The sequence below is a fragment of the Periophthalmus magnuspinnatus genome, chromosome 10 (assembly GCF_009829125.3).
Source record: "Periophthalmus magnuspinnatus isolate fPerMag1 chromosome 10, fPerMag1.2.pri, whole genome shotgun sequence".
NCBI classification, from domain to species: Eukaryota; Metazoa; Chordata; class Actinopteri; order Gobiiformes; family Gobiidae; genus Periophthalmus; species Periophthalmus magnuspinnatus.
The window spans coordinates 29,528,125-29,547,364 of NC_047135.1; the positions used below are offsets into that span (position 1 = coordinate 29,528,125).

At 39.8% G+C, this 19,240-nt stretch overlaps 1 protein-coding gene across 7 annotated transcripts in view; it reads left to right on the plus strand.

Moving 5' to 3' along the window:
- diaph2 (diaphanous-related formin 2) overlaps positions 1-17,565 on the plus strand; it is a 400,637-nt gene extending 383,072 nt beyond the window's left edge. For all 7 annotated transcript variants that reach the window (XM_055224546.1, XM_055224547.1, XM_055224551.1 and 4 more), the window contains one exon: positions 12,838-17,565. In XM_055224546.1, coding sequence (XP_055080521.1) covers positions 12,838-12,902 — 65 coding nt within the window. In that variant the 3' untranslated portion in view covers positions 12,903-17,565. The remainder of the gene's footprint in view (positions 1-12,837) is intronic.
- Positions 17,566-19,240: the final 1,675 nt, after the last annotated feature.

Here is a 19,240-nt window from a genome sequence, read left to right on the forward strand (position 1 = left end):
CTATAAGCCCCTATCTCGGAGTGGAGGTGTGCTGTTTTTATAGCTCATCCTGTTTTATAAGAGCCACCTCTGTCAGCGCCATGCTAAGATTCCACTTGTCAGGAAATATCTGTGCATTGCCAATGGATTAGTGTGTGTTTTTGTGCCTGTTTGTTTATGGATGTGTAATTGTGCGACCAAACTTTGCGGGAGGTTGCACGCGTGTGAGCACCTGGGTGTCATCTGTAGCAGGGTGTGAAGGTGTCATTGTGGCGCCTGGGTCCTGTAAGCTGTCAGGCTGTGAGAGATGCAGCACCTCTAAAGGGCATGCTTTCTAGGCCTTTACTGTCTATTATAAGCCCCGCAACACTCATCAGGGTTGTTTCGGTGCACCCCGTGTCCCTCAAGCAGCCACACTGGAAAGCCACCTTTTCTAACTAGGAGAGCCCTTGCCTCTAAACTTCACATACCCTTGTCTTCAGTTTTGACATGATAAACGCAAGCAGCAGTAATGAGGCATCTAGTTGTCAGAGCATCCATATTGTTTTGCTCAAATCGGAGTAGAGGGAAAAGATCCTATGCATGTGGAGGATTGCAGCATGTTCCATTCCCCCGTGCCCCTGTGACTTTTCTCACATGTGTCCTGACTTTACCTTCTCTTCAGTCTCTTTGTTGCAGATATCGCATGTTTCTTTATGTTTGATGTATTTATAAGACCATAGCATTTACATAACAAATTTTACTAATTTGTTATGACCAATGTGTCATATGTTTTGACTTTTAACACCAGATCACTAAACATTGCTAATTGCATATTCTAAATGTTGTTAGACAGCTCTATAAATACAGTTGTTGAGATATCTTGTATTTGATTATCATGTTACCTTGAAGAAATCATTGTAGAAATTCTAATTTTAAGCAAAATGGGATTGCCGTGTGTCTTGCATGTAACACCCAGAGAGGATGACACTGGAGGTGGTGATAGCTCAAGAGCTTAGCTAGACTCTATTGAGGCTAGCCAAAGATTGAGATGTGTCGCTATCTCACCATCTGTAACCGTCACGTCTGCCGTCATTGGAAACAGATCGCCATGATAGCAGCCACATCAAATCTGCAGTTTGCCAGGCAAATAGAATAAAACAATCTATCGATCTTGCCCCACCTCCCCTTGTATCAACACAATCCATCTGTGTTTATCAGCCTATCTGGCTTCCTATCTTGTGTTGTCTGCAGGCAGCTCCTCTTCCCCTTTCTTCTCTTGGACTTTTCTTCCTCCTCCCACATTTGTTTGGTGATCCATCAGCCTATTTACCTTATCATGCTGCCAAACCATCCATTTACGCTCCCATCTGTCTGTCAGACTATATCTTAGCTTCCATTTGTCTAACTATCTCTGTGTCTACTCATTCACCTGTCAGTCCTCTGATGAGCCTTGGCTGTCGTGGACCTGGCTTGTGCTGCTGTTGACCTCGCTGGTCTATGGAAGTGTTGATAAAGTCATTGGATTCTATCACTTCATCAACTTTTACATGTCTAACTGCAGTACCATGGGACCTGAGTGTGAGCAGACTCACACTCACACTCAGGGCTGTTATTTTTAGACACATGTCTGTTTGGATTACATAGACTTGTTTAGGTTCAGATGTCAGATATGAACCCAAGTCACTCTCTGCACTCACATACTCTGGCATGTTTTAAAACTCCACTATCTGTAATCTAGACTGCGCTGCCTCCCAATCCAAACAGAAGCAGGTCAGCGCTCTGGCTCGGCCTCTCTCAGATCAAGCCTCAGTGGAGCGGGCCAGACACTGCTGTCCGTGCCGTGAGGGCCCGGCCTCCCACTGCGGCGCGATCAGTCTTATAGGATCAGTGAGCGAGCCCCCTAGGCACCGAGCGCTTGGCCTGATGGATGACTCTCTCCTGGCTCAGCTCTCCCATAGCCCCATCTGTGCTCTCTATGGCTCCTGCCTGCAGCTTCCTGGTCACGGCGCTACACTGCTGAAGCTCCAAATCACCAGACCCACACAGCTACATGGCGTATTTGACACCAGCAGGGGCCCATCTAGCATGAAATGTACAGTGCCCTTCTCATATGGGCGACCCTGATCAAATGTGGGGTTATGGAGGTAAATCTGTGTTGTAATTTAGGAGACTTCCTGACACCAAAACTCAGCTCGCAAGGATCTGCTAAGATTTTTTTGGCTACCTAAACCATCACAAATATGTCCTTTCCTAAACTATGTCCTATAACTATAAGGAAACATGGTATTCGCAAAAGACCCCATATGCACAGTCAAGGCAAGAAAAGTACTTGTAATTTGCGTATTTGTATGAAAAATGTATCATAAATTCACAATTCACTACCAAATCTCCAGCTAACTCACTCTTCTTTCTGCTCTTGTCCATATAAATGCTTTATTTTCAGCTTCAACAAGAGTGAAAATGCCACACAGTTTCTAGCCTGCCACAGTCACACTGATGGCCAAAGTAAAGTATTGATAACTTGCTGTATTATATTACTGTTTTACTACCTCATTATAATGTGCAATATACAATATTTATTCCTAGTAGTTGTGTGCCTGCTTTTAAATAATGGCTCTATTCAAATGTGGTTTCGAGTCTATGTTTCTCTGAGGAACCTGTTTTACCCCTGAGAGCTCTGTACAAGAATTCAAATGTGTACACTTCTGTTTGCCGTTGTTCTGAAACACCATTGTACAATTAATCAAGTCTCTATAGTGTCTATATTAGTGGAGCACACAGTTTTCCAGGAGAATAAAAAGTTAGCCTAATAATCAAGGCAGTGCCCAGCAGCCCCACTGTGAAGACTTGAGTGCGCGGCCGTGTCAAACTCCAAAGTGAAGCTGGCGAACAGGTGCTGCCTTTCTCTTGTAGCTGTTTTTAGGGACGGACTCTGGAGGATATTTGTTTTGTTTCATGGCCAGACTTAGTTGAAGCCTGCCTAGTGAAACTCGACTGCTGAGAGGACAATCATGAATGGGAGTTTTGCCTCAGGCTCGGATCGATCGCAAAGTGTTTTCATATAACTGTTCATTTGGGCTCTGCGCACCTCCGCTGCATCCCACTCTGCCAACGGGCATTGTTCCGTGACTGAGGAATCGAGTCCAGCAGAGATATTTTAAGGAGATTTGTGAACCGAAGGGGCCCGGCGAGGCATCGGGCCCAAACACCAGTGCGTCGGGCCTTGTTGTTTTCAATCAAAAGACAAATGTTAGCCCGGCTTCAAGGAAAGTGATGGATTTGTGTTGGAGTGTACGCGTGTATCCACAGAAAGCATAAGGTCCACAGTACACACAGGTGTTACATGCACAAACACTCTTTTTATTTTCAGCTTCTATTTCGTCCCCACTAGAAAACTGTCAAAGCTCTCCAACTGCGAAGATAAACTTTTCTTAGCCGCAGAAGGATTTGTGTATAAATATGGGACGTACGACTGACATATGTTGGCAAAAACAGGCGCCTGCTAAAAATGACTGAGCAAAATAGGTGTTCCATTTCAGTCAATAAGGTATCAAAACATGAAAAAGCCCCGTGAACAGTTGAATTTGAAACTATATGTTCACATTTTATTCGATACACAAAAAAATATCAGCTGTAATATACAACCACACAATGTAGAACAACAGTTAATTTATTTCAGTGTCATTATGGCGTGAGATTTGTGTGTCCTTTCTTAAGTAGTTGTGTTTATTTGGTGGTTACGTACTTACTATTTGTCCACAGTTTGATTAAATGTTCATTATCCCATTATTAAAAGTGGTGTCAAGTATTTGTGATAGTTAACGTTTTTCATTTGCGTACTAGAAACAAAAAAAATAACTATATAGGTCCATTTAAAACATTAAAAACAGGCGCAGATGTGAGTATTCATCCCCAGATTATTAAAGTGCATATGTAGGACCAGTGTATCCAGTTTTGTATGTCCTTGAAACATGTTCCATTTTTGGGAAAGCAAAGTTCAACAAGCAAGTGGGATATTCAGGCAGTCTATCAGCTAGTCCCTTTATAAATACATTGTATACAGTGTTGTTCTCTTCTGACAGATAGCAATGGCCAACCTACTTTTTCATAGAGCGTTTTTGTGATTGTCAAACGCATTTGTAAACCCTTTGTACGTACCAACAATGTTTATGCCACAAAAATAGGTTGGCAACTCTGAGATTTCACAAATAGAGGGAGACGCAGGTTAAAATGTCTGCCTTTAGTGGAAAAAAATGGCTGTATTGACTATATGGGTCAGTCTGCTGTGTATAGCTTATGGCAGAGATAGAGCGGTGATTTTGGCGTGGGGAGATTAACCGCACCCCCTGCCCCGTCAAGACTGATCACATGTGTTATGACCAGCACACTCTCTGCCAAACATATCCCGGTTGTTACCGTTTATCTCTCCTCCTTGTCACTGTGCCTTCATATTCTATATACAAACTGTCAGGGCGAAAAGCAGCTTTGTACACACACGAGCCAGATCTACTGATAGGACGGTTTCGCTTGTTTTTGCTGGAAACTTATTCACCGTGAAGCGTCTATAGTAAAAAAAGACCCCAGGGCCCAATCTTGGTCTTAATATCAGCGATGTAAATGTCGGAATGTTAAACTCTCCGCCTTTGCTAAATGAACTGATAGCTTAAAATAATCTAAGAACTCTGCCACTGTTAGCCCTTTTTTTACTCTTATTGCTGTTAGTTGCCTGGTTCTATCTGTATATTCAGTACAGAAGATCTTAGCCTCCACCGCATCTGAGTCTCAGTTCAAATAGAGCTGTCCAATTAGGTTTGTTTATTTGGTTATTTTGGTGGCTCACTCTTTCATTTATTAGAAATTTGCTATGATTTTTTCATTTTTTTCTTCTTCTTCTTTCTTCTGCGACAGTAGCTCAGTTGTGTTTGTCCACTGATCTGAAGGTTGACAGTTCAAATCTAGCACTCGGCATAAACATCACTGGTTACGCGATCAAACTCACTGACCCACAGGTTGACGGTGCGATTCCAGCTCCCATAGATGAATGCTGCCATTGAGTTCTTGGGCAATACACTTAACCCTCCTTGCCCCCACTGTCTTTGTACACTGGTTTATGAATGTGTGTGTGAATGTTTGAGTGGTTTCTTAATGTAAAGTGCTTTGAATGACAGCCATGTTTGTTTTGCTACGGACAAACTATTCACCCTGATCGGCTAATCCATCTGTCAGTATTGCCCATCTGAACTCTGTCAGATAAAATCACTGTCCAGACTACATTTTAGTAAAGTATTGGAGAACCGTGTAGGAATATTTTGCCTATCTATTCATGTTCATTTTATCCGTGAGGTTGGACTCAGACCTCAGTAAACATATTGGGTTAGCGCACCTATAGCATCGCACAATTAGATGTCCATTCAGGGATTAGCTGTTGCCAGGAGCGCAAGGAGAGTTGTGAGAAAAGTTGAAAAGGACCAAAAGTGAGTCAAAGCCACATTGAACCCAAATGGTAGAATTTCAGTTTCTTGCCTCAGCGTGCTTACCCAGAGCTGTCGGAGGCATTTCTCTGTCACAGCATTCCTCTCGCTGTGAAACTGCTGCCATTTTGGTTCTCCACAATAGCGTTTGAAAGCAAGCACATGTATTAGTTTGTACAAAAGCGTCCAAGCACAGGAGAAAACTGCTGCAGAGGGAACTATGTATAGCTTCATGTGCGGAAGGAGGAGGTTGAAATGTTCTCTGGCGAATTGGGTTGCATATTTATCCGTTTCCATGGAGACCTGAGTCAAAAATGCACCACTGTTTTTTTATTTATTTTTTTAATAGTTTTGGATGCTTTGGACACTGTCATTGGTTGTATTTACCGAAAATATTTAGCTATAGATGCATAAATAAAAAAATTAACTAACATTCAGTTGGTTATAGCCCTCAAAGTGCTTTATTAAGTTACAGATATAGTTTAGAATGGTGAGAGGTGAGAATTCAAGGTGTGAAAATGGTATGGTAACTTACAAGGGATAATTGCTATGTACTTTCGCTTCTCATTTTTATTCTTGTGTGACTTTTTGTACTTTTCTGCAAAAAAGTTGAATATCTTTTACTCACGCTAGACTTTTAGTTAATTAGTTAATTTTGTCAGTGATGAGCGTAATTTTCTAGATGTTTTCTATGTGCTGTCTTTACCATTGCGAGATAAAGTTGATTCCTTGATGTGCTTGTTCTATAAATCTCTACATTATCTCTCAAATATTACTGGCAGCTTTTGTTTGTTAATTTTTGGTGTTTTTTGCTCTTCTTGTCAAAGAGAAAAACAGTTTTCAGATTTATTTTACATAGAGGATGGAACGTTGCCATGGAAATTTTTGTGGCAGTAGTAAAAAAACATTCATAGAGAGATTTTAGCGAAAATAACATAAAAAAGCACAGGAACAACACAATAAACTGCTGGGTCACCACTCATAAATACATCTATATTTCTGCAGTATCAGAAAACATTTGAATGAACGTTGAGGCTAGTATTTAGAATCTTTACATCTCCATTGGTTTAACATTAGGCTAACTGAAAAATTTATGATGCCACAAGTGTTTCTAAGTATTTGTACACAATAGGTACTGGGAGTAGTACAAGGCACTGCACAATGCGGTTTGAAATAAAAGAAAATTCTATAATAAATTCAACCAGAAATGATTTAGACAAGCACTTGATTTACTTGGGAGTATGTTGGTCACAGTGGATCAATAGAATAATAAACTAGATAGAATAGTGAGAAATGAGTATTTCCTTTCTATATGCAAAAAAAGCATTTCCTATTGCATATGTAGTATAAAAAAATGCACCGACAGAAGTCCCTTAATTTATATACTGACCCAAAAGTGATTCGAGAATGGAAAAAAAAAAAATGTTTTATTTATGCCAACCATCCCAACACCGGTGTGTCCTAGTTTTTAATTTTGAAAGTCTGGTCACCCTCGTCTACTAAATACAACAATTAATCATAAAGCAATGTAGTGCACCAAACATAAAGCTTTGAAAAGTGTTACAGTAACATAATTCTCCCTTAAATCTCCAAATGTTTTGACTGTAAACATTTAATCAAGACTGAACTATAGATACAAAAGATCACTGACAATAACATGGCTGCCTTACCCTGTTGCTACACTTCCCATACAAAGTCACTTTTAGCTAGCAACCCTGGATTTGTCCCTTACCCTATTACTCTTAACCTTAATCGAGAGCCTGTGTTCCCCGCAAATGTTTTTTGCACTATTCGCCCCATAACTTTCAGCAGGGGAGAAATAGCTTCTCTGCGCCTGCATCCCATTTATACCCAGTATCTTGTTTCCTTGTAGGGAGCTCTATTACTCCATAGCTCCGAGGCAGGAAAACATTTCAGGAAAAAAAAGAAAAAGAAAAGTAGATGAAAAGAATTGATAGAAGACTGTGGCGTGCACTTAGCAGGCACAATGCATGTTTATTCACGACAGGTCAAATTTAATCACCATTATTACACATTGCCTTGTCCAAATATCACAACAAAATTAACCAAGGGCCATGACATGTCAGATGACGTCGAAGCTAGCTCGGTTTTCGCTAAATAAAAGATTCTCTCCATGCTTCGCAGCTTGTTCTCCACTAGCTATTTACACACATGATTGCTGATTACGCTAGCCTGACCTTGTTATTGTTGCCTTGATGAATGCTACTGCCATGTTTAGACGTTGGGCCCGAAGTGTGATGCTAGGCAGGAGAGATCCAACCAACACGCCGTGAAAAAACCTTCCCGTTTAGCCTGTAGACGTTGCTCAAAAACGTGATAGATAACTGGCAGTTTTTCCGGAGCATAGAGTGCTTTATCGTGATGTAATTTCGGTGTAATTAGCTCAAGATGTCTGATTATGGTAAAGCGTTGACGAACTTTAATCTGTTCTGGGGAGAAAGGCATATTTTATAGTTTGGATTAACAAAGAATGACATTTAAATGGAAGGCACCCAGACCAGAATGCAGCGGGGATTAAGGTTCCTTTAGTTGTTATGAAGTCGTCTCATGTTACCCGTGCTGTAGTCCAGTCTTGATTGGTGAGATTGTTTTGATACACTTTGAATTACAGGCAGTAAGTCATGTTTTTAGTTTTCGGGAAAAGGGTGGTATATATTATTTAAATTAAGTATGGCATTCTTTGTAAACAATTACCGCATTTGGTTCATGACATTTTGTATGTATGAGTGTGAGCGTAACGTCTACATTTGTTTGCTTTTGGCAGATTCTTAACTAAAACTTTTCCGCTGCAGGTTTAGTGGTATCAATACTCAGATACCAGTACCACGATATATTCATCACACATATTCATGAGGCTGCATTTTTTGCGTGTTTCTTTGCAACAGTGGATCAAAACTGAGCTGAAACTATAAATTATAATTTTTATAAGAAGCGATTTATCTAATACATGATTTTCCAAGTGTTATAAAAGTATCAAAACTTTGAGCGTGCGTCAGTCAGAGCGTTCTGCAAAAAGTTCTCCTGGAAACTTTTGTGTCTTATTTCATGACTCATTCAAACTGACAAAGTGAAATAATTGTTTTAATTTTGTGAAAGAAAATCAAAACGTAATATTAAAAAGTAATACATTTATTGTTGGTATTGGGGTATTTTGTGATATCTCCTGTTGTGATAAACGGCAAATACTCGAGAGGTGGATGATGCTGACGGAGTGGTGTCAAAGGTCGGTACGAGACAGGAAGTACTTATACTCATTTATCACTATTGTATTTGCTTTATTGTTCTATTGATCTGCTGTGGCCTTGTACTTTCCCATGTAAACCAAGTCGAAAAACTTGTCGAAATTGTTTCTGGTCAGATTTATTCTAGAATATGCCTTTTTTTCCACACCTAACATGTACAAATACTTCTTTGGTGCTCTCCTGTCTCTCCTGAAACTCTGAATCAAAAGTATAACTCCTGTAGCTTTGACCTGCCTCATCTTTACCTCCCTGTATATATAGACTGCATACTGCTGTTTTAATGAAGTCATATTTAAGCCCACATCTTTTCTGCTCTTGTTCAATTGTCACATAACTTGACTCCTGCTTCCTTCTTTTCTTGTGTCTTCACCTCATTGTAACTCCAGGAAAAACAGACACCGCCGATGGGAGAAGCAGGTAAAGAAGTCATCAAAACCAATAGCATTTGAGAGCGTCGCAATCAGAGCTCGTAGAAAACCTTACCCTCCGTAGAGTTAGTCGTTTCCTCAACCTCAATTTGTGTCTGTCTATTCCTGTGTGCGCTCAAAGTGTTCCCCATTTGAGCCCAGCTGTAATGTCTCTCCCTGTAGAAATGACTGCTTTCTGTTCAATTGTTGTGATAGATTGATGTGAGGTAGGAAAGAAATGAGCTTTTATGCACTGAGATTTAAAAAAAAGTCTATATGAGGAGCAGATAGTGATGCGTTCAAGGACCCGCTGAGAAGAGATGCGTTTTGCCTTCAAAATGTTTTACTATCTTTTCTACTAAGTCTTTCATGAGAGCTTTGCCATGTACAGGCAGTTAGCCAAGGCACAATTACCCCCAAAAGGGGCTTTTCAGTTTTTTATTGCACCGAAAACGCTGCCCACGACTCTGTAGCTCTACCTGCAACAAGTGCCACGCTAATAGGCCTGCTTTGTTTTCTCTTTATCTGCTGTCCCAGGACGGAATGACAGCAGTGTAGTTCTAGAGGGGCACATCGATACCAAAGTTAAAGGCTAAATGTTTGCAGGTACCAGGACTTACTACACTTTATAGAGAGGAAATGCTGTTTTAACTGTGAAACTTAGCTTAGAAAACAGATACTGTGCTGACCTTGACTAAACTTGTATTATTTAGTAGTGCCTTGGTTGTGTTTTGGTAAAAGCTAAAAATGTCCCATTGAGCATAACATTTTATCAAAAACAAAATGCTGAACTTTTCCACAGCCCACATAATTGAGGTCCATATTTGGACAGGATTATTGGATATTTACACCGGGTGTGTCCAGAGAAGTGCAGGTGCCATAGATTCTTCACAGTGGTGAGCAAAAGTACTCCGCGGTCATCTCCTTGTCCTCATTTTGCTCCCTCTTTAGCCACGATGTGAAACATATAATAAAAGGCACTTAACCTGTGCAAAGGATGAGACTATGAAATGAACTCAAATTTACATGGGAGTATACCTCAAACAGCTCAGTGTCAAGTATGTTCAAGCAGAGGACTTTGTTTGTTTATGAACATTTGTGCTGCAGGTTCCTCACCTCCTCTTCTCCTGCTCTCCTCCTGTGCACCATCTGCATGGGCCTCTGCAGTCCAATCTGAAAGAGTTCTCTTCTGTCTCTTACCTCTGCCCCCACTTCCCCTCTACACTCTCCTCCCCTCTTCTCTCTCTCTCCTCTTCTCTCCATCTCTTTCCCTCTCTTTTTCTCCTCCCCCTCCTCCTCTCTCTACCTCCTCTCTGGTGGTGGCAGCCCGTTGGAGTGTGTCAGTCTCTGCTCATTACCTGACATGATGGATGAATGAGTGCCATTAAACACTGCCCAGCGCGGGACGCCTGGCACCCTGCAGCAGGCCCTGAGTAATGGGCTGGGCACCATAGCAACAATGTGGGCGGGCTGGGTGTGGGCGGGCCCGGTGTGGCGGTGCCTCCGGTCATCTCCTGGTAGTGTCCAGCCTACCTGCCACCTGGCCTCCTGCTCGTGCTCTGGGCATCTCTGGGCGTCTCTGGGTTTTTCTGGGCAGAGCAGCTGAAGCGCAGAGGGAAGTGTGAGCAGGCTGTCACTGAGCTGGCCACAACAAAGTACAAAGTTGACTTTGTGAGCACAAACTCCACAAGAGATGGCTCGCTGTCACTGCAGGCTGCAGGCACAAATACACTCCAGTTTCAAAGTGATGTCTGCTGCAGCTTTGAAACTTTGGGTTTCTACAATGGTCTGAAATCTGTCAAAATGTGGAAATATGTAGATCCAATGTGGTGGGTTTGACCTTGGAATATGTGAATCATATTTATAAAGGTCAGTCCCCAAAACCTTTATTTAAATGCAATACTCTCCAGTGATAGATTCCTGTCTCACAAGCTCTGGCACACTTTTCTCTAGATGTGTTCTAGATGGGGTTTTTTTTAGTGATAACCTCATTTGGAGGAATAATAAATATGACAATAATAGGAATCCATGTTTTTTTTGGTAAGGAATTGAGCTGGAATGACTGCATATTTTGATAAAAATTTGAAAAAACTGGGCTGTGTAAAAGCTGTATTTCAGTCCCTGCCCGTTTGGTAACACTGGCACATGTTTTGCATAATTAATAATGTTGTATTATTAAAAAAAACAAAAAAAACCTTGGACTATCTTTACACTGGCCATTGTCTGTTATGCTGAGTGACCACCCTTCATTGAATTAAAACAGTAGCGACACTCATCTTCTCCATCGCAGTCTTTACTCGCTGTTGCCTCCTGTAGTGTGCGTGTTATTGTTGCTGCGCTCCTTGTTTATTGCCGTCCATTGGCTGCTCTGCTCCCTGCCCGCTCTGTGTGATGTGAGAATAGACGGAGGGCTCTTGAACCCTCTGTCTGTGAGTTACTATGACAGCAGACACAAGCACCTCAGCAGCCTCCTGTGCTCTGCTTCCCCCCTGCTGCTCTGCTCCCTGCACTCTCCTGTGTTCTTTCTTTTCTTCTCAGAGCCGTCTTGGTTATTGCCCACGCACAATTATAACTCAAATTTTACTCTCATAAGGAGGTAGTCATTTTAATCAAAGTTACTTGTATTGATAAGGTCATTTATGGACTTAAGTGAAAGCTGAATATCGGGTCCAGACAGCGGCACTTGAAATGTATGTATGTTTTTAGGTGATTCTGATGATAAATGTTAGTTGTTTTGGTCTTTCAGAAGGATTTATAATGCATGTCTTCAATTTGGTCATGGTAATGGTAAATGGTCATGTTTTTCTATAGCACTTTTCTACCTTCAAGGCACTCAAAGCACTTTACATCAAGGAAACACTCACCCATTCACACACACATTCATACACCAGTGTACGCAGACACTGCCGTCCATTTCGAAACACAACACAAGAACTCTACCAACTGAGCTACTGTCTTCCCAAATACAGGGGTAGCTTCTTTCGAATATACATTTTACTTTGTTGTCAGTGCCAGCCCTAACTCTTTTGCCGCCCTACACAAAATTTCCAATGATCCCTTCTTCCTCCATCCATGGAAATACATACTGTAATATTGCGTACCTTTGCTAAGATGTTTGGAGAGATTAGTCCGTTAATTGAAGGCTTCCTCAAATGAGTTCTGAATTTATTTTGTTGTAGAAGATTTTAAACAAAACAGAATTATTTAGATCACATGTGTCAAACTCAAGGCCCGGGGGCAAAATACGGCCCGCCATGTCATTTTATGTGGCCCGCGACAAGGTCAATTTAAATGTATGTCATGTTAAAAAGTCAGTTTATCAGAAGTTACACAGACATATTTTTTATATCTTTGCAAATTTGACACTAACTATTTTGCTGATGTGGCCCTCTGTGAAATTGAGTTTGACACCTCTGATTTAGATCAACAAATGTAACTTTTGTAGTTGCCCACCTCTTTCATTTGGATTTATTTGGCGACTACCCAGATATACTACACACACTACACACATGCCACTGGCCGGGTCTGTTTGCTGTTATTGTTTGTTGTTGTTTTGTTTTTAAAGCAGGAGGTAAAACGTAGGGTTGAAAGCATGCATGTACTGCTACTTCTGCTTGTAACATACCACTGTAAATACTAATAGTAGTAGTATTTTCCAGGATGTATGTGTTACCGCGCATGGTTTGCACTTTCACTAACCTAACTCTTTTGTCTTTCCATTTTTTCTGATTGCAGACAACCGGCGTGCAGTCCTAGAAAGATCCCGCTCACGACACAACCCAAACCACCAAGCTCGATGATCGCCCGCGCCTACCACCGGACGCTCGACAAGTGCCAAAGAGGCCGGCAAACAGGCGCACACCTGTACCACCATCTTCACCATATCTGACCCAGGGGGCGCTACACTGCTCTGCTTAAACCTTCACCAAGCTGCAGGTTCCTGTGGGTTGAAGAAACTATACCACAGACATTACTATTTCAAGCCTTACATATTTATTCACTTCTTCCTCATCACTCTAAAAAGAAAAATTAACAGACCACAGCTCTCACAAGATTTCATGAATTTTAATTTTTTTTTTTTTTTTTTTTGGTCAAAGTCTGGCCATTCTAACCTAATCCATTTTTAATCAAAGTACTACGCAATTTGGACATAAAAACATTCTAGGGTGTTGGAATTTTAAAAAATGTAATTCATTTTTTCATTTTATTTTTGCCAAGATGGACTGCGCTGTAATGTAAGCTAAGAACACACTGTACCGTCCTTAGCTTCAGCTTGGAGGTGGCAGATGTCTGTGAAGTGAATCAAAAGATATCAAACGCTGTGCATGTTTGCAACCCGCCGACGATTCCTGTTTACTCCTACTTTCTTTATAACATAGTCTCCAGGCGAACAGTTTAACTTTAGCATTCTTTACAGATCCTGCAAAGCCACAAGAATGACCCCGGATGACTTAAACCCTCCACTGTAATCTATAATGGCATTTTTTTTGGGAATATGCAAATGGTGTCCTTGATTGCACTCTCCTGACCAAAAGCGTATTATTCCTGCTCGCAATTGCATGACCTTAAACCTACGTGGGCCATTGTTAAAATAGATTCTCAAAAGCATATTAACGTGCATTCATATGTGCAGAAATAATACACATTTTCAAAAGTACTTTCATCCAATTTAAGGGATTGAGATGTAATAAAACAACAATACAAATGTCCCAGATATCCATACAATATGAAGACTTTTGCATTGCACAAAGAAACAATTGATCATCTTTCAAATATGACTGTAGCCGTATTACTTTGCTTTTGTTTGCCTCAAAACAAATCTTATTTTAGAAATGTAAAACCCATTTGGGAAAAATCACTCAAAGTACTACACTTATAAAACTACTACAAAGCGGCACATGTACTGACAGAATCGATGCGTTTTATGGAGAGTTTCTTGTATTAATATCAACGCTATAGACGACCATTGATTTTAGCACTGAAGGCTTGTGGGTACAGACATCTGACGCTATAATTGTCTATATAATGTGTCTGCTACTCACGCAAATTTATCACACAATCACACAATTTATGAATATGTCAACATGCGACAATTTCATAAAGGTTCACTATGTAACTTTTGTGATGTTCTGCATGTAGATAGTATTTCCATAGTAACACAGTATGGGATTAAACGTATCTATCTTGTGTTCATTCAATTACAGGTGTTTTATATTGCAAAAAAAATACCTGGTTTGGTGTCCGCTTAGATACATGCATTGAATTTCATACTGTGGAATATTTGGTTTGTGCAGTGACGTATCCATGGAGACAACCAGGTGTCAAAGCCTTAAACAGAAAAAAATTGCATAGTGGACCTTTAAATAATGACGTTGGTTTATCACAACATTCTATGAGCCAATAATGTTCAATACAGCTAAAATGAGTATTGTTAAAATCGAGATATTTGTTGTAATACAGTGAGTTCTTTGGTCTAGTCAGATGAAACGAGCAGGTTCAACATTTGTGAATTTACCTTGTGGATATTTCATGTTAAAGTTGAATGTAATCAATAAGGAAAACTGTCTCTTGCCTCCATCTGGGAGTAGGACAACACACAACAACCCACTCTAGAATCGGAAAAACGCCAATATCCTAACACAGATTTTGAAATAATATGATGTTGACGTGATGTGGAATAAGAACGGATCAATGTAGACCGTAAAAATAACAGAATTTTCAAAGTCTGGGCTTTCAAATAATGCCAAATTTCGAATAATAACAGCTTATTATCACATTATTTTGTACTTTTTAGAATGTCAAAGCTAACGTTTTTCTTTCTAACTACACAAAATTAATACAAAATCTTACTATTCGCTCTTTATTTCAAAATTGAACCAGAATTTTCAGCAAGATTTACAAAATGTTTCACAACCACGCAGAAAAGGAAAAAAAAAACATCTTTGTGCCAAGGACCCAGTGTCAGACAGGCCACTCTGTATTATTCATATATTCATGCCAAGGGTGGTTTTGTCCCCTCACTGCCCTAAATGTAAGCAGATGCTCCACTAAACAAGCTCAACTCACACGCTCACTGAATACAAGTGCACAAGACCACATCTCCAAAACTGCAGTGTCCTTTAACTATAGTACTTTCTGTTTAATCATGTCATAACTTTGCTTTAGGCTGCTGGTTTAACGGCAAGCGGTAATCACAAAGAGACCTAATAGGATTCCCTGCACTAGAATTCCGGAGACCTGGAAAGACGAGATTGTGTGATTTTTATTCCGACCTTCTGCAAAACGCAATTTAACACATCATCTAACCCCAAGGTGCATCCCAAAAGATCCCATAGACGTATTTAAGGGAGCGATCATTCTCTTGCCTGGTTGTGCAAACGGCTAGTCAGTTCCATTATTATTACGCTTTGTATTGGGTTGTTTTCACTCCCAAACTGGTTCCAGATTTTCCCAATATTTTGACCGAAAAAGTATTACACCGTCATTTATCCAACCCACCGTTTTCCAATTTGTGCCAATTTTATTTTGTTTTTATTTTATATATCAAAGGGAGAATGCCGGTTTCCTTGTGTTATAATTGTACAGACGTTGTTTTTAGCCAATTAGGATCATTTTAAGGTAGATGTGGTTTTAAAGAGTAACTGTTGTGGTATTTCTTTTGTATGAAAAAAAAAGTGTATATGGAGTTTTTAAAATCCTTTTTGATGACCCCCTTGTAGATTCATAAGCTTTGATATACACTGTAAGTCATTGTGGAAGTTTATTGATGTTTTTAAATGCATATTGTGCACTGATCAGACTGATAAGACTGATTTTAGTTAGTTTACTTATTCAGTTAGTAGTATTAGTAGTATTAAAATAGGGCAGATAGACGTTCATGTACCTTAAACTAAATGCGCTGTAATATGGTTGCAGTGTATGACATTTACACAAACTTGCCTATGTTAAAATGATGGAGCAGAAACACCTAAAAGTGCTCTTTAATTCTTTAGTAATGCTATATGTTATATGTAATTATGTCATTTACAATCATTACTCAACACCAGTGTTCGGGTTTTCCTCATTCGTATTTCTGAATCTTAAAGGTTTCATATTACACAAAATGGATTCTTGTGAGCTTTAAGTCATGTTATAATGCTGTTACCTTATCAAAAACATACCTCGAGTTGTGTTTTGCTTCATTCACACATGTTTGAGTAAACCTTTATTATTAGTCTGTCTATATCTCCAAAGCTAAAAATGCTTTGTTCCACCTTGTGATGTCACGTAGTGGTGGTTTTCAAGTGAACAGTTTCCTTTTACCTTCAGTAGAGATTGGCAATTCCTCCAAATGATTCTAGTGAAGGTGTATGGAGTTTAAAAACACAGTGGAGCACTTCCTGTGTTACCACATGATGACATCACAAGGTGGAACAGAGTGTTTGAGAGAGGAACACAGCCTAAAGATGTGTGAATGAAACAAAACACAACTCCAGGTCTGTTTGTGATGAGGAAACAACATTATAAGATCAGAAAATAGAGTAAACCTGCTGGAATCCACTGTTTCATGTAACCTACATTTAAACTAGTTTCACTTTAACCTCATTATGACCAAATCGAAGTCTCATACACATATCAAAACACTAGACGTTTTTACAGTTTTATCCACCCATCACACATAATACACTCAATTTTATTTTATTCATGAAAAATATATCAGTTTTATTTTTTTACAAATATAATTTCCTCCAAACCAGTGCAGCTACCTTACGATAAACCTCCACAATGACGGCCATCTTTCCTGTAAGTAAAGTACGTCCTCTCATCATCTTTTGTGTGTGTTTGTTCCTGCAGCCTGTCCATACACCGGGGGCTGTTTTTAGTGTAATTAAGGGTTTATAGTGAGAGGCTATGGCCCCCTTGTTTTAGGATTTTGAACTAACAAACATGGAGTGGGTCAAGGAATCATGGTAACTGTGTAAAGGAGGAGGCAGGGGTATGCGAGGTTTCATTACACAACTGTCGAGGTGCCATTTTGGTGTTGACGAGTGGCTCAAACGGATGGAATTTTGTACTCAGCGACTGCACACTTTACCTCATTCTGCTTATTTGAAAAAAAAAAAATGAAAAAAAAATAAACTGTACTAACTAGGAACTATTTGCTCGCGGTAAACAGTTCCCAGCTGCCACCGATTCTTCCAATTTCCAGGGTGCTTACTTTATTGATTTATTTTGAATAGCGACCAATTGTGGCAAAAGCAACGACACACAGCTAGCTAACATGAAACTGTGTGCGACGCGGCCATATCCCTGCCTAACTCCGCCATCGTCTCTAGAAACATTTATATTTGTAACGTTTAAAGTTTAATTTGTATGCTTAAAAAGAAGCTGGTTATGCACACTGTCCTTCCATAGAATATGTTATGGATTATGATACTAAACAATAACCACTTTGTTATATAAACTGAATTCTCAAATGTAAAATGGGTTTTGTCGTTTTTTTTTGTTTTTTTTACATGTTATGTTGTGTGTTTGTATGGGATGTTCCAGAGCACATGTGTCAAACTCAAGGCCCGCGGGTCAAATATGGCCCTCCACATCATTTTATGTGGCCCTCGACAGGGTAAATTAAAAGGTATGATGGTCTTAAAATGTCATTTTGCCAGGAGATACACAGTTACACAGTTACACATTTTACATCTAGGCAAATTCATATGCAATATTTGTAACTTGAATAAGTAATAAAGACAAAAACAGTTAATTAACAAGTTAAAAAAGTAGTTAGATTTATTTTACATCTGGCCCTTTGAGAGCAGCCGTTTTGCCGATGTGGCCCTTGGTGAAAATGTGTTTGACACCACTGTTCCAGAGTATGACCTTAAATCTATCAATCTCCATAGAGACGGGAAGGTGACGCCACAGGGTCAAGTTACAAATTAGATCTATGGAGAAAAGGACCCAATTCACAGTTAAAATGGATGTGTTTCAGTGTATTTTGGAGCAATGCAAACAACTACTTGAATAAATAATGCCATGCCGTGGAACATTCCAGTCAAAGCAGCAATATTCCCATGGAGACAAGCATGTAGCACACCCCTCACCAGAAAATTGACATAGTTTACCTTTAAAGCTACCATCTGTAATTAAACTGGCTGACCCACCGTTGTTGTATTCTCACATATCACCACTAGATGGTGTCTATATTGCTGCAGTCTGATAGTGTGCCAGCTTTATTTTGACAGAGGAAGACCAGAAACGTACAGGTGAGGGGGAAACACATCTCACATACGCCATTTACTCATTAAAACAATCTAATAAACTTACAGAAACTTACTTTAACATGTAAATACATTCAATTTTTCAAAGTTCTGGATGCCAACTTAGAATGTGCCAATGATAAATCTTGCCAGATGTTTGCAGCGAAGTACTTTGTAAATTGTACTGAAAATATAGCTCTGTTGTTTTACTGTATTGTTTAGTAGTCAGATAAGTAATTATGTTGTAGTGAGATGAAGCCAAGAACATCTCCTGGACAAAGTGCAACTGGACGGGATGAAGATGGTTCTCAATCTCCACCTGATGACCATGAAAGAGTTACAAAAAGTGAGTAGCACAACTTGTACAACGGTTACAAAATGTCTAAATATTGGTTTGTTTGTTTTAGAAAATGGAAAGTGGAGATTATATGCATCAAAGTCCTTAAAGCAACTGCTGCCTTCAACAGTAGCTTAGGGGAATTCCTTCAGTGGAGGGGAAAGTGGAAATTCTCAGCCGGAGACGGAGGATGAGGAGAGGAGTACAGAAATATAAAAGAAAGAAAAAAGGAAACACTATTGAAATGATGGCGTACAGTAGCGCTGTCTATTGACCTCATTTCCGCCCACGTTTTCTGTAAACGTGACTAAATACTTTCTTTGTAGTGGCACTTCCGGTTTAGAGGAAATCCCATTCATTTCAGCAAAGAATTTGAGAAAAGTTTCACCTCAAAAATATTATATAAAATAGTTCGCGCTGTATAAAATGTCAACGCTGCACCGATTTTTTGGAGGCTTTAAAACGGCCCCATGCAAAGTAATACAACCCCATTGACGATGGCGGCGCCCACGGCAACTTCCGGAATAAGGTGAATATCTATTATGCAATAACTGAATATTACAAT